Consider the following 12,589-nt stretch of genomic DNA (forward strand, 5'->3'; position numbering starts at 1 on the left):
TAATAACAATTTTTTCTGTCTAAATTCATTGAAATGTTTCCCGTATGTTTGGAATCGTGTGATTTCATTATTATACCAGATAAAAGAAATCAAATATGTTAATTAAACATAATGAAATGAAATTAAAATAGGCATAGGGATTAAATTATATTAAATGTAAGGTCATTTTTAATGACAAAATTAAGCAAACTTTAATAAAAATAATAATAATAATGTGTATTTTAAAATTGAAAGAAAAAAGAGGAGCCAGAGATTTAAATGTGGCTGTAAAACTACAAAATTGAAAATTATGAATGAGGATTTCTTATAAACTACAAAAATGGAACCGTGTGAAAGAGATTGACGGTGTCTCCCCCTGCTGGAGGCCTTGTGTCACTGCGGCTGTCAGAGGAGCAGGGGTGTCCTCCTCCAGACTCCATCATTAACGGGTTAATTTGATATAAAACATGACTCAGCGTTTTAACTGGATGATGAGTCATGGAGCAGCAGCTGATGGAGATGTGACGTATATCGAGCTTCAGTCCAGATGGTTTTCAAAACGATGTGGAACGTTTGAGGTCATCAACGCAGCAGAAGCAGAGAGTACTTTATGTAAGTACAACTTAGAGGTACTTGTACATTCAGTATTTCCATCTGACACTTCTTTACACTTATAATGTGCTGCTTTTTGAAATACAACGTTCTTCCAAAAAATCAGCGTAAACTTTTACTGCTGATACTTTTAACTACGTGAAGCTGATAATACGAATGTGTACTAATACTTCTTTAACGAGGTGAAGCTGATATTACTTGTGTATTTATACTACATTACCTACCTGAGGCGGAGAATACCTCTGTACTTTTATGTTGATACTTTAACCACATGAAGCTGAGAATATTGTGTACTTTAACTACTGATACTTTTTCTACATGAAGCTGATAATACTTGTGTACTTTTGTTGCAGGTACTTTTACTACATGAAGCTGATAATAGTTGTGTACTTTAACTGCTGATACTCCAACCACGAGCTGAGAATACCTGTGTACTACTGACACTTTTTTACTCACTGCATGTGTGTGTTGTGTGAACAGACAACAGACTCCGTGCCAGTAGGGGCCGCTGTGGCGCCGCAGCTCTACCACGGAGACACCGTGGCGGTGAGCTGTGTGTGTGTGTGTGTGTGTGCGTGTGTGTGTGTGTGTGTGTGTGTGTGTGTGTGTGTGTGTGTGTGTGTGTGTGTGTGTGTGTGTGTGTGTGTGTGTGTGTGTGGTGCTGATGCTGTGGAGATGGAGCAGAGGGAGTGGAGGAGGAGGATCCCGCTCTTCTTCGGACAGAAAACAACGTTCAGGTAAGAAAACAAACAAAGAAAACGAGAGAAACTGTTCAGATCTGCCGATGGCGGCGAACATCGAGCAACGAACCGACGGCGACGTGACGCCGTGTGTGTGTCGGTGTGTGTGTGTGTGTGTGTGTGTGTGTCTTGGTGTGCGCGAGGCCACAGGCAGGATGTTGGGGATCGGTGCAATCCCGTCACACAAACAATCGATGAGATTGATGTGTTTGCTGTCGCCGCTGCCCCGGATGCGGGCGTTGTCGTGACAACGTTAAAGAACATGAGAACATTTACGGTAGATGAAGGGGAGGATGAGGCGTTCATGTGCTGGTTTAGAGGGTGGGACTGAACAGCGCCGCCTGGCCTCACTCAGCTGCACCTGTCTGATCATAAATAGAGGAGCGTTACCGTAAAGACGGAAATCCGCCTCACAGCGTCCGCTCAGGATTTTCAAAATAAACACTATTATAAATGATAGATAAAAAAAAAAATGTTTTATCAAAAATAATCGTAATAAATAAACATTGTATTATAAATGAGAGATATGAAAATCATTTTTTAAATCAAGGAGGTAATGTAACTGGTGATTTGTTATGTTTTAAAATACCGTGAAATAAATACAATACAGCACCATTATATACAATAAAATAAACATACGATCAAATATACATTCAAACGCACACAAAAAAAATGAAGGCTCTATAAAAGCACGCTGGTGGTTTGTGTTCAGTGGGGATGTGTTTTAAAATAGCCTGAAATAAATACAATAGAGAACCATAATATACAATAAAATAAACATCTTTTTTTAAAGGGCTCTATAAAAACATGCTAGTGGTTTGTTTTCTGTCTTGAAATGAATACAAGAAGTACTGTATAGATCCCCTACTTAATTAAAAGTACTAATACCACAGTGTGAACATACTCCATTGCACGTAAAAGTTCTGCACTCAAAGTTTTGCTCCAGTAAAAGTAAACTTATATATCTATATCTATATCTATCTATATATAAATGCCTTCACCTCGGAGGCCATAGACAGTAAACGCCACCTTTCTGTACTTTGTCCTCACCAAGGGAACAACTAAAACACCCGTTTGAGGAGAGCAGACATTAAGAGCACGTCTGGCAAGTATTCAGTCTCTATTCCATTGAGGGATGTGAACACCAGTTAAAGGATTTCTGTAACTGACAGACAACCAATGAAGGGACTTCAGGACGCTACATTGTGAACGATCTGAGGCTTATTTATAGCGTTTTCTGGTAGACCGAGAAGGAGAGCGTTGCAATAATCAAGGCTGCTAGTGAAAAAAAGAGCAAGCGAATGTCTTTAAGTGGGTGCTTGGGAGAGAAACGGCTGCACTTTGGCAATATTCACGAGGTGACGACAAGGTGGTTTTAGCGAGATGACTAATGTGAGCTTCAAAATTCAAATCAGTGTCTCGAGGAAGGTCATTATGGTTTCCTCGAGGCGTGGCGTTCTGTGTCAGGGATTTTAATTTTCTCTCTCTGGACTTTTGCTCCAGAGAGAGCTGATTTTCAATTTCCACATACGCTGATTTGGTTTACACATGCAAACAAAAGGAAAATAGTAAATAATGACTAAAAAAGAAAGCTCTTTTTTCATTTTTAAAATAAGATATTTCATTTGAGTTTCATTATTTCAATAACTTTTTAGAAATAAGTGACAATGTTGAAAAAAGAAGAAGAAAAAGGAGAAGTTATCGCTGTTCTGTAAATTAACTAAAGCTGTTTAAAAAAGGCAGTAAATGCAATATTTCCATCTAAGTGGTGGAGAAGTATAAAGTAGCCGGAAGTAGATCCAATAGGCTACATAATTGAATAGAAAATGACAATATATTAATAGTCATAGTTGTATTGATGTATTTTTAAATATTAAAATAGTATTTCTGATCTATATTTCTGTTCTTTGTCTATAATAATAATAATAATAATAATAATAATAATAATAATAATAATAATAAGCAAAACAATTTCCTTGTATGTGCCTTTCTCTGGATAATCGTGAATATCGTTACGACTGACTTGAAGTTGAAAAATAGTCTGATTAACAAAATACAGGATACAACAATAAATTTGAAAAATGTATGTATCCTTTATTTGTTCATCTTATTGTATTGACTTTTTGTATGAATTAAATCAGGTACAGAATATTCAGTAAAAATAATGTATCGAGTCTTCATTTGTGAACAGATCTAAAGCTCCTAATAAAATACATAAAACTAAAGTTTTGATTCAGATCTCCCTAAAAGACATAAATGAATTATTTCATCTGAATAAAACTCTTTAAATCTTTACTTTCAAATAAGATACGGCTGACTGGGTACAATGATGCATACGTAATTAATTTTAAAAATGATTAATTAACAAAAATGGGTTAGAATGTGTGTCAAATCAACAAAGGGAACTTTAATTTAATGACATGCACGCCAGTGAGTTTTATTGTGAAGGCATTGACCGGATGTTGTTGTTGGTGTGGTGACGCTGCTTTGACGCTCGTGGATGCGGAGCTGCAGTGCGGACAAACAGGCTGGAGCCGGAGAACCTGACACCCACAGACCGCGTCTGACAGCCGGCCCGGGTCAGCCTCACACGGGGTTCTGGATCTGGTTTTTGTCCCGGGTTTGACTCCCGGATTCGGTCCGACAGGAGGAGGATCATTGCATCCTCCCATCCTCCTCCTCCTCCTCCTCCTCCTCCTCCTCGTTTGCAGCAGCAGCGGAGAACCGGAGGAGGACCCGGACCCGGACAGCAGGTTTTTAATGCTCCTGGACTCTGAGGGGGGAATCATTTCTTCTTTCTGGACTCGGTCCCGATCCCGGTCCTGCAGCGGGTCTGCACTGCACTGGACGGCCGGTCTGAGGACGGAGCCGGACGGGTTGATATCAGGGACTGTTAGAGGAGAAATCAATGGTGGTTTAGTCCTGCGGGAGTCTGAGGCCCAAACCCCGGCCCCCCTTCAGAGGAACGGTGGGTTTTCTGGACCAGGACGTTTTGTGCCGAAATAAAATCCCAGATGAAGATTCCCAAAAGGCGGAAAAGGAGCGGACGGTGCGCCAGGTAGGCCTGATCCGGACCATGTCTGGCCTGGACTACAGAGATCAGTGTGTGTGTGTGTGTGTGTGTGTGTGTGTGTGTGTGCGCGTGTGTCCCGCAGTGATGCATTAACGGAAGTGAATGTATTGATCCGTTTCGGAGACGTTTGATAAGAATGTGGCCTGATGATCATGTGGACCAGGGCTGATCCGGGTCGTGTCTCTGTATTGATCTCTGATTCATAACTCGGGTGAGTCCGGGCCAGATTTATTGATCAGCAGGATGTGATGATGCGCATGCGCAAAGAGCACCCATGACTGTGCACTGCAGAGGAAGGATTGAATATGGGTGATGCGGAGAGGGAGAAAGGAGGGGGGGAGGGCTCGACTGTGTGTGTGTGTGTGTGTGTGTGTGTGTGTGTGTGTGTGTGTGTGTGTGTGTGTGTGTGTGTGTGTGTGTGTGTGTGTGAGAGAACATTAATTCATTTAATTCTATTATTAAATAAATATCTACTTTTAGCAGAGCGACAGATATGATGTAAGGAAGGTTAAATGTGCAGAATCACAGTGTGAGATACGGAAAGCCTTTTGTGCCAAAATCACGACAAACAATCATGACAGAAAATGACAGAAAATAACAAAATAGATCAACATTTACAAACTCAGAAAAACGCCAAAAGAAAAAGTCAAATCATTTAACTTTTATATTAGTTTTTTGACAGGAAATGTTGTTTTTCTGTTTCATTATTCATTAACACTTTTACATTGCATTTTTAGTCGTTAATTAAAGCAATTAATGAAATCAAATATTTATTGTTGCTATAAAGCAGAGCGACAACGATTTGATGTTAAATATGCAGATTCACAATCTGATATATGGAACAACTTTTGTGCCAAACTTCAACTTTTACAATCTTCAGATAAATATTCATGTTAAAAAATGAAGTTCCTTAAAATAAAGAGCATCATTTAAACTTATTTTATGTATTTATTTGTTTTGTACAGATTTTACCGATTGTTGTTATTTTTAAGTTTGTGTTTTGTATGACATCAAATAAGATATTCGTTAGCTTTAGGGTTGTAGCACAGATAGTTTCTCACTAATATCTTGCTTAATAAGTAATACAACGATACAGTTTGACTTATTTTGCATTTAACGACATCAAACTGATACGTCCTGTTAGCGGTAGAGCTAACCAGATGGACATTTATTCATTCATACAGCATGTTCCCAGCTGGCTAGCGCGTTAGCGGTTAGCTCAGCAGCTCAACAACGAACCCTTTGACGAGACAAAGCAGCAAAGATAGATAGATAGATAGATAGATAGATAGATAGATAGATAGATAGATAGATAGATAGATAGATAGATAGATAGATAGATAGATAGATAGATAGATTTTCTCAGTGTTTTGGTGAATGTGGCTTCATGTGGGAATGTTGAAAAACAGCTGATCTTCGATGATTTCTGCCGTTTGAGGAGCTGCTGTTGCTCTTTAACCTATACGAAGGGCCTTGTCCTTCTATGCTCCGCCCCCTTCCCCCTTGTGATGTCACTGTTCTGAGCCTGTGTGTGCAGGTATGAGGGCTGCAGCCTCCTCCTCTTCCTCTTCCTCCTCCTCCACCACCACCACCACCACCAACCTACCCCTGGTTAACTGTGCCCTCTGTTTTGGCTCGTAGGCTAACACAGGAACAGGAAGGGTTTTGTCCCGCTCAGGATTTGTTGTAAGCCGTCAGGTTTTCCGGGAGCTCAGAACTATGGTGAGCTCTGACTGACTTCATCAGATCAAAAAAACTGGAATGATGCAAACCCGGCTTCTGGCAGAGCACCCCCCCCCCCCCTCCCCCTCCCCCCTCCCTCCTCCAACCCCGCCCTCCAGGTTACTGACTCGTAGGTGAAGAAGCAGATGAAGAAGAAGAAGAAGAAGAGCAGACGGAGGTTTGATGGTAGAGAATGTGTCAGTCAGGATGTTTCACTCTGATCTGCTGCTGAGACGCTGCTGGACCTCACAGTTTCTCTCCGTACTCTCTATTCTACGTACTGTGTGTTAATATACAAAATATGTGTGTTATAATACAACATAATACAGTACAACATACCGTAAAATACTTTACAATAAGCTATTATAATATGAAACTATGCCATTAGCCAGTATTCTAGTACATATTATACTATGAAGTATGTATTATACTATAGTTTAATATATACTGAACTACACTATCATGCTGTACTTTTTAAAAATAATATCCATATATATATATAAAACAAAATAAAATCATTCAAGTTCGAGGAGGGAAGCTAAGCTAATAACATGCTAACCTTTATTATGCTATACTACTATGCTTGTGTACAAATACTATATGATACTACTCTACTCTTCTATATAACCATATCATACATTGATATTTTTTATCATACATTACTAACCCATATTTTGCTATACAATATGACACTTAACTCATCTATATATTCTATTGATATACACTACATCCGTTGTGATTGGTCCAGAGAAACTCTGTGGTCCCGCCCCTCCCCAGCCAGTTGAAGGCCTGCAGCAGGTTTCACTACATCTCCAGTGTTACAGTGACTCCCCAGCTGCTGGTCGCTGGTCAGCTGACGATGACGACGATGAGTGCGCTGCAGCTGTGCTGCTGTTTGAAACACAGCTGTATCACTGCAGGTGCAGCGAAGCCTCCCCCCCCCTTACCCCCCCAATCCCCCACCTTCCCAGTCCGTCCAGTCCACCGTCAGAGCTGGCCTGACTGAAAAAAAAAAACCAGCGGACACTCTCCATTATATCCGCAGTCCGCCTGAGCTCTGCATGCACCGACGACGGCCCGTGGCATTGCATGCAGAACATGCATGGGTCTTTTTTGGGGGACTGACATGCATCACTTTGAACCTGAAAATTGGCCCCCAATGAGTCCGTTGAATACATGAATCTCAGCTCAGGTCGACCGCCGACAGACGGGTGATGCTCAGTGAGATGATGATGAACGGGGGTCCACATCCTCCACCAACGTGTCCATACTCAGAGTTCATGGTTCATAAGCAGGTCTGCTAGCATCCGCCCTCGACACAAATACGTAATATATAGGACTTTAGTTTTCCCTGTAGGCCGCCCTCTCAGGCTCAGCCCGCTGCCTTCTACTCAAATCTCAGAAAATCCTTTCTAACCTTTCGACACAAACTCGTCTTAACAGCTTACCAGTCGCACTGTTTCATTTATCAAGCTTGTGTGGAGCGGCCCGCTACCTTCCAGGCAAAATTCGGGGCAACAAAAAGACCCGGGTTCAACACCACAAATTGCTTCTTTGATTAAATAAAATTATTTGTCACCACGTTTCAGAATTAATCTGGCGCCCCCTTCAGGAAGGAGAAGACACAACAGCAGTGCTTCTTTAGAAGATGTCATTTCAAAAGTAATTTTTCCAGGAAAATAACGTTTTTCAGGATTTCACAGGTTTTGATACTCGATGCTAACGATTCACTTAAACGGTTCAGCACCGAGCGCTTATCACTATCAGTAATTATTCACTTAAATTTCTTGTCGCAATGACAAAATGTATTTTTTAATACATCAGGCACTCACATTTTTCTTGTGACAATATTATCACAATAATGGAAATTAACTCATAAATTTGCCACTTTATTTCTCTGAGTACTGCCCCCCCCCCCCCCCTCTCTTGGCTCGGTTTTCTTTTCTTTATTTCCTACAGTTGCCCAAATACGCCGTCGTATATATATTGTCCCATCCCTATTTCAAACTTTAGTGGAATCATCTTTTTCCTCTCTGAGAGTCAGAAGTTCATAATGCTACCACTCTTATGTCTATATGGTGAATGCGAAGTTAGCTTAGCTTAGCATAAAGACCAGGGAAAAAGCCGAAGTGTTGTGGTTTTACTGGGCTTTTGTTTCCTGGAGTTTAACCTCTGAACTGGTAACTGGTCACATGAAGCCCATTGCTTTTACACTTAAGGTGGACTTTGTTACCATCAGACTAACTGTCTCCAGCCTTTATGCTAAGCTAAGCTAACCAGCTGGCTGGCTGTATCTTCTCCTGAGAGTGGTATAATAATAATAATAATAATAATAATAATAATAATAATAATAATAATAATAATAAAAGGTTGTTAATGCCAGTCGTGTAGTTCAGGAGGATCATGCTGGGATGCGTTCCCAGGTCGTTAGTTGAGATGGTCCATTAGGAACCAGCCCATGGGGATCTCTAAGGAGCCATCAGGATGAGAGCAGAGTGTCCGGCTGCTTCCTCTTCACATATGATATTTGCTCCAGTTATTGCAAATACCATCACACTCCCAAAAACCCCAACCCTTAACCCCCCACCCCCACCCCCTCCCCACCGGCCTGTAGCCTGATCCAGCTGAAGAATGGCTTCTCATGGCAGCCAGCCATCTCTAATGCCTGTTGGACTGCTGTGACTGTGTCGGCGCAGGGCTGTGGTTACACTGGGAGCCTCCCAGTGCCGAGACGATGTGTTTAATATACTGACTGTTCTGCCTTCCCTCTCTCCTCCCTCCCCTTCTCCCCCCCACCTACAGATAAATGGCTCTTTTAAGCTGGGAGCTGCTCGTGTTCTGTCTGGCTGGCAGATGCAGTGCCTAGTCCCCGGCCTCCAGGACAACGCCAACATGAACGGGACGTCCGAGCAGGCCGACATCCTGCCGCCGAACTGCATGGTCAAGGACCGATGGAAAGTGGTGAGTCAGGAAGTCAGGACCCCCCCCCCTCAACACAGCTTTAACAGCTTTGTTTTCAGACACAATCCTCGGTGTATTCCTTTAAATGCATCAGTAATCACTGTTGACCGCAGGTGCAATGATTACATTGTGTGTCACAATCACACAGGTGAAATTAATTCATGCATGGCATTTGTTTCGGGCTATGAAAGACATTTGCAAATTATTCCAACTTTATGGGTGACCCTGTGTAGCCTATCTACATTTTTTATATATTTATTTTAAAATTGTTCGGCTATACATTTTTTGTTTTTCTACTTTCTGATATACTTTTGTTACATAAACAGGACAATGGATAATAATGTAGGGAAGCAAAATACCTTATTTTCTATTTTTACTAAAATAATAATAAATAATAATAATTTTAAATATGCTGTGTAGTTCCATTGATGAATAAAAGTCAGCAACATTATCTCATGTTTTGACTTTTAGTATTTTGTGCCGCGTTGCTGCATCCAGCAAGAACTCAAAACTCTACTTGGCGGTGCGTTCGAGGACCCTCGACATAGTCGGCTGCTAAAATCATTGAAATCACAAGCTGTTATTTTGAAGAAGATTGAAATCCAGAACATTCAATGTAAAATTGATGACGTTCAGCAGCTTGAATCCAAACTCTCACGTGTTGAAGCAGCGTTCAACACCAACGGGGAGTTTTTAAAACGCTCTCATCTCCATCACCGCTTGAACGCTACCCACCTCAGACTCAAAAACAACGGTTATGAAACAACGAACTGTGATGGATTATCAGGTGCCTTACCAAATAGAAACGGATATGTGTTTATAATTCATATTAAAACCACGGCTGCGATCTTCTCGGCTTCCTTTGGTGTCCGAAATAAGAAGTTATATAATGCAGCTCCTGTCTCAGCCAATCAGGTCGCAGCGTGAGGGCCTGCAGGCTGTTTGCACTTCAGTGATCAATTTAATGTTGAATCACTGAACCGACAAGGTCCAACATGCACACACACACAAACACACACACGCATATATATATATATATATATATATATATGTAGAGACAGAGAGAGAGAGAGAGAGGAAGGTAGGAAATAAAAGGAACAGAGGATAAATATAAGAATAATGGGGAAAAGATTTATTGTTTCATGGTTAAATTTAAAAAATCTTAAAATTCTAACTCACTTTTGTTATCAATGTGTTTCTTTGTGAGATGCAGCTGGAAAAGTGAAGTAAAGATCAAATGAGTGGAGGAGAGATATAAGGAAAACGGGGATTTAAAAATAAAAAAAGAACGATAATCAAGAAGTGTATAAAGATGGAAAATGTTTAGGAGAATACAAAGAGGAAAAGAACAAAGAAAAGAGAAAAGATGTTTTTTTTAATTCGATGAAACTCTTGTAGCCCCAGTTTTTAATGCTGTAACACTGAGATTAAAAGACTGACCCAACTGACCCCGAGTCTGTCCTGCGTCCCAGCTGAAGAAGATCGGTGGAGGCGGGTTCGGGGAGATCTACGAGGCCTTGGACCTGCTGACGCGGGAGAACGTGGCGCTGAAGGTGGAGTCGGCCCAGCAGCCCAAACAGGTGCTGAAGATGGAGGTGGCGGTGCTGAAGAAGCTGCAGGGTGAGACACCTGGACATTGTGTTGCATTACAATATTTTTTACAGTTTGTCAGATTTTGCGTTGCATTTGCATATTTTGTACAGTGTGTCAGATGTTGTGTTGCGTTTTAATATTTTTTACAGTGTGTCAGATGTTGTGTTGCATTTGGATATTTTTTACAGTGTGTCAGATGTTGTGTTGCATTTTAATATTTTTTACAGTGTGTCAGATGTTGTGTTGCATTTTGATATTTTTTACAGTGTGTCAGATGTTGTGTTGCATTTTAATATTTTTTACAGTGTGTCAGATGTTGTGTTGCATTTTGATATTTTTTACAGTGTGTCAGATGTTGTGTTGCATTTTGGATATTTTTTACAGTGTGTCAGATGTTGTGTTGCATTTTAATATTTTTTACAGCGTGTCAGATGTTGCGTTGCATTAGAATCTTTTTTTACAGCTTGTCAGATCATTTTTTTACAGTGTGATTAACCCTCTGCTCTGGTCTTTTCGTCTTCCAGGTAAAAATCACGTCTGTAAGTTTATTGGCTGCGGGAGAAACGACAAATTCAACTACGTGGTCATGCAGCTTCAGGTGAGTCCGAACGTGTTCGACCACACACTGAAGGCTACATGGGCCTATTGAGGCTTTTATTGTGAAGGATATAAATACAGCCTCGACAGAGATGGATTAGGTTGTTTCTATAAAGTGAACAATGGTTTAACTTTCTAAAAGCAGTGAGGTGCCACCGCAGTGGTGGCGGATTGTTTACCTCCCACTGTAGTTGCTCTCCATGCTGTCACTAAGCAACCGTCCCCGTGTTGTTGCAGGGGCGTAATCTAGCCGACCTGCGGAGGAGCCAGCCCAGAGGGACCTTCACCATGAGCACCACCTTGCGGCTCGGGAAGCAGATCCTGGAGTCCATCGAAGCCATCCACTCGGTGGGCTTCCTGCACCGGGACATCAAACCGGTACGATGGAAACCAGTTCTCTCACTCTCTAGTCTATCTGTCTCTAAAGGTCCTTGAAGGCAACAACAACGTGCTTCCTTAAAGGTCCTTAAGGAAGCACATTGTTATCTCCTGTGGTTTCATGTGTGACGTCGGGCTCGATTTGAAGCTTTTGATTGAAAGTCAATCTAAGGAAACTGTGATCTTATTTAACTGGATAGTTAGTTTGGAGATTTTGCTGTATTTAAATGCAACAAAGAGGCAAAAACCTTCCAGACTGATGAATGTTTGGAGTGATAATCTGAAGCACTAATATTAAGGTTTAAGAAACAACCATTTTCATTATTATTCAGATGGATGCCCTATCGCTACCTTCGTCAAAATGAATTAATAAAAAAATCAAGTTCAAATTAAAAAAAAAAAAACTGGAAAAAAAGAAACAAAAATTACAGAATCATGGTGTAAAGGCTTTATATTTATGTAATTTACTGCTGTGTTTAAAAAGAGCTCAAATATTATACAATCTGTGGTAATAATACAATTAATTGTAACAATAATATTAATTAAAACTAAACAATATTATTATTATTGTTATTATTATTATTATTATTAAAAATAAATACAAAATAACATTCCCTTTGATATAAATGAAGTTCACAATAAAAATCACAGGTCTGCAGGTTAAAAGTGGTCGACAATTTTGATAATAACTTGAACAAAGTTGTTTTATTGGTATTTAGGTTTCTATCAGTGTAGTATATGAATGATGGGCATTTTAAAACTGAGCTGCAAACAGGAAAAGCAGCCGGTAAAAGTGAGGACAGACGAGAATGTTCATGGCGAATAGATTTGCATATTAATGAGGCGGCGCTGGAACAAAAGCTGGAGGACAAACAGAGATGAGGAAGGTCAGAGGAAGAAGAAACAGTCTGCTCAGCCTCACCGCCGTCATGCT

The 12,589-nt window shown here is 40.6% G+C and overlaps 1 protein-coding gene across 3 annotated transcripts in view; it reads left to right on the forward strand.

Annotated features, from left to right (window-relative positions):
* The first annotated feature begins 1,230 nt into the window (after positions 1 to 1,230).
* ttbk1a (tau tubulin kinase 1a) overlaps positions 1,231 to 12,589 on the forward strand; it is a 34,477-nt gene continuing 23,118 nt past the window's right edge. Inside the window, exons 1-6 of one of the 3 annotated variants that reach the window (XM_084005402.1) lie at positions 4,129 to 4,389; positions 6,046 to 6,126; positions 8,929 to 9,087; positions 10,560 to 10,707; positions 11,205 to 11,278; positions 11,515 to 11,655. In XM_084005402.1, the coding sequence (XP_083861528.1) occupies positions 6,124 to 6,126; positions 8,929 to 9,087; positions 10,560 to 10,707; positions 11,205 to 11,278; positions 11,515 to 11,655 (525 nt within the window). In that variant the 5' untranslated portion in view covers positions 4,129 to 4,389; positions 6,046 to 6,123. Of the gene's footprint in view, positions 1,329 to 4,128; positions 4,390 to 6,045; positions 6,127 to 8,928; positions 9,088 to 10,559; positions 10,708 to 11,204; positions 11,279 to 11,514; positions 11,656 to 12,589 lie in introns of those variants that run through there. The other 2 variants (XM_084005404.1, XM_084005403.1) reach the window with 2 other exon arrangements.

Source organism: Eutrigla gurnardus (assembly GCF_963514095.1).
Source record: "Eutrigla gurnardus genome assembly, chromosome: 3".
Classification (NCBI taxonomy): Eukaryota; Metazoa; Chordata; class Actinopteri; order Perciformes; family Triglidae; genus Eutrigla; species Eutrigla gurnardus.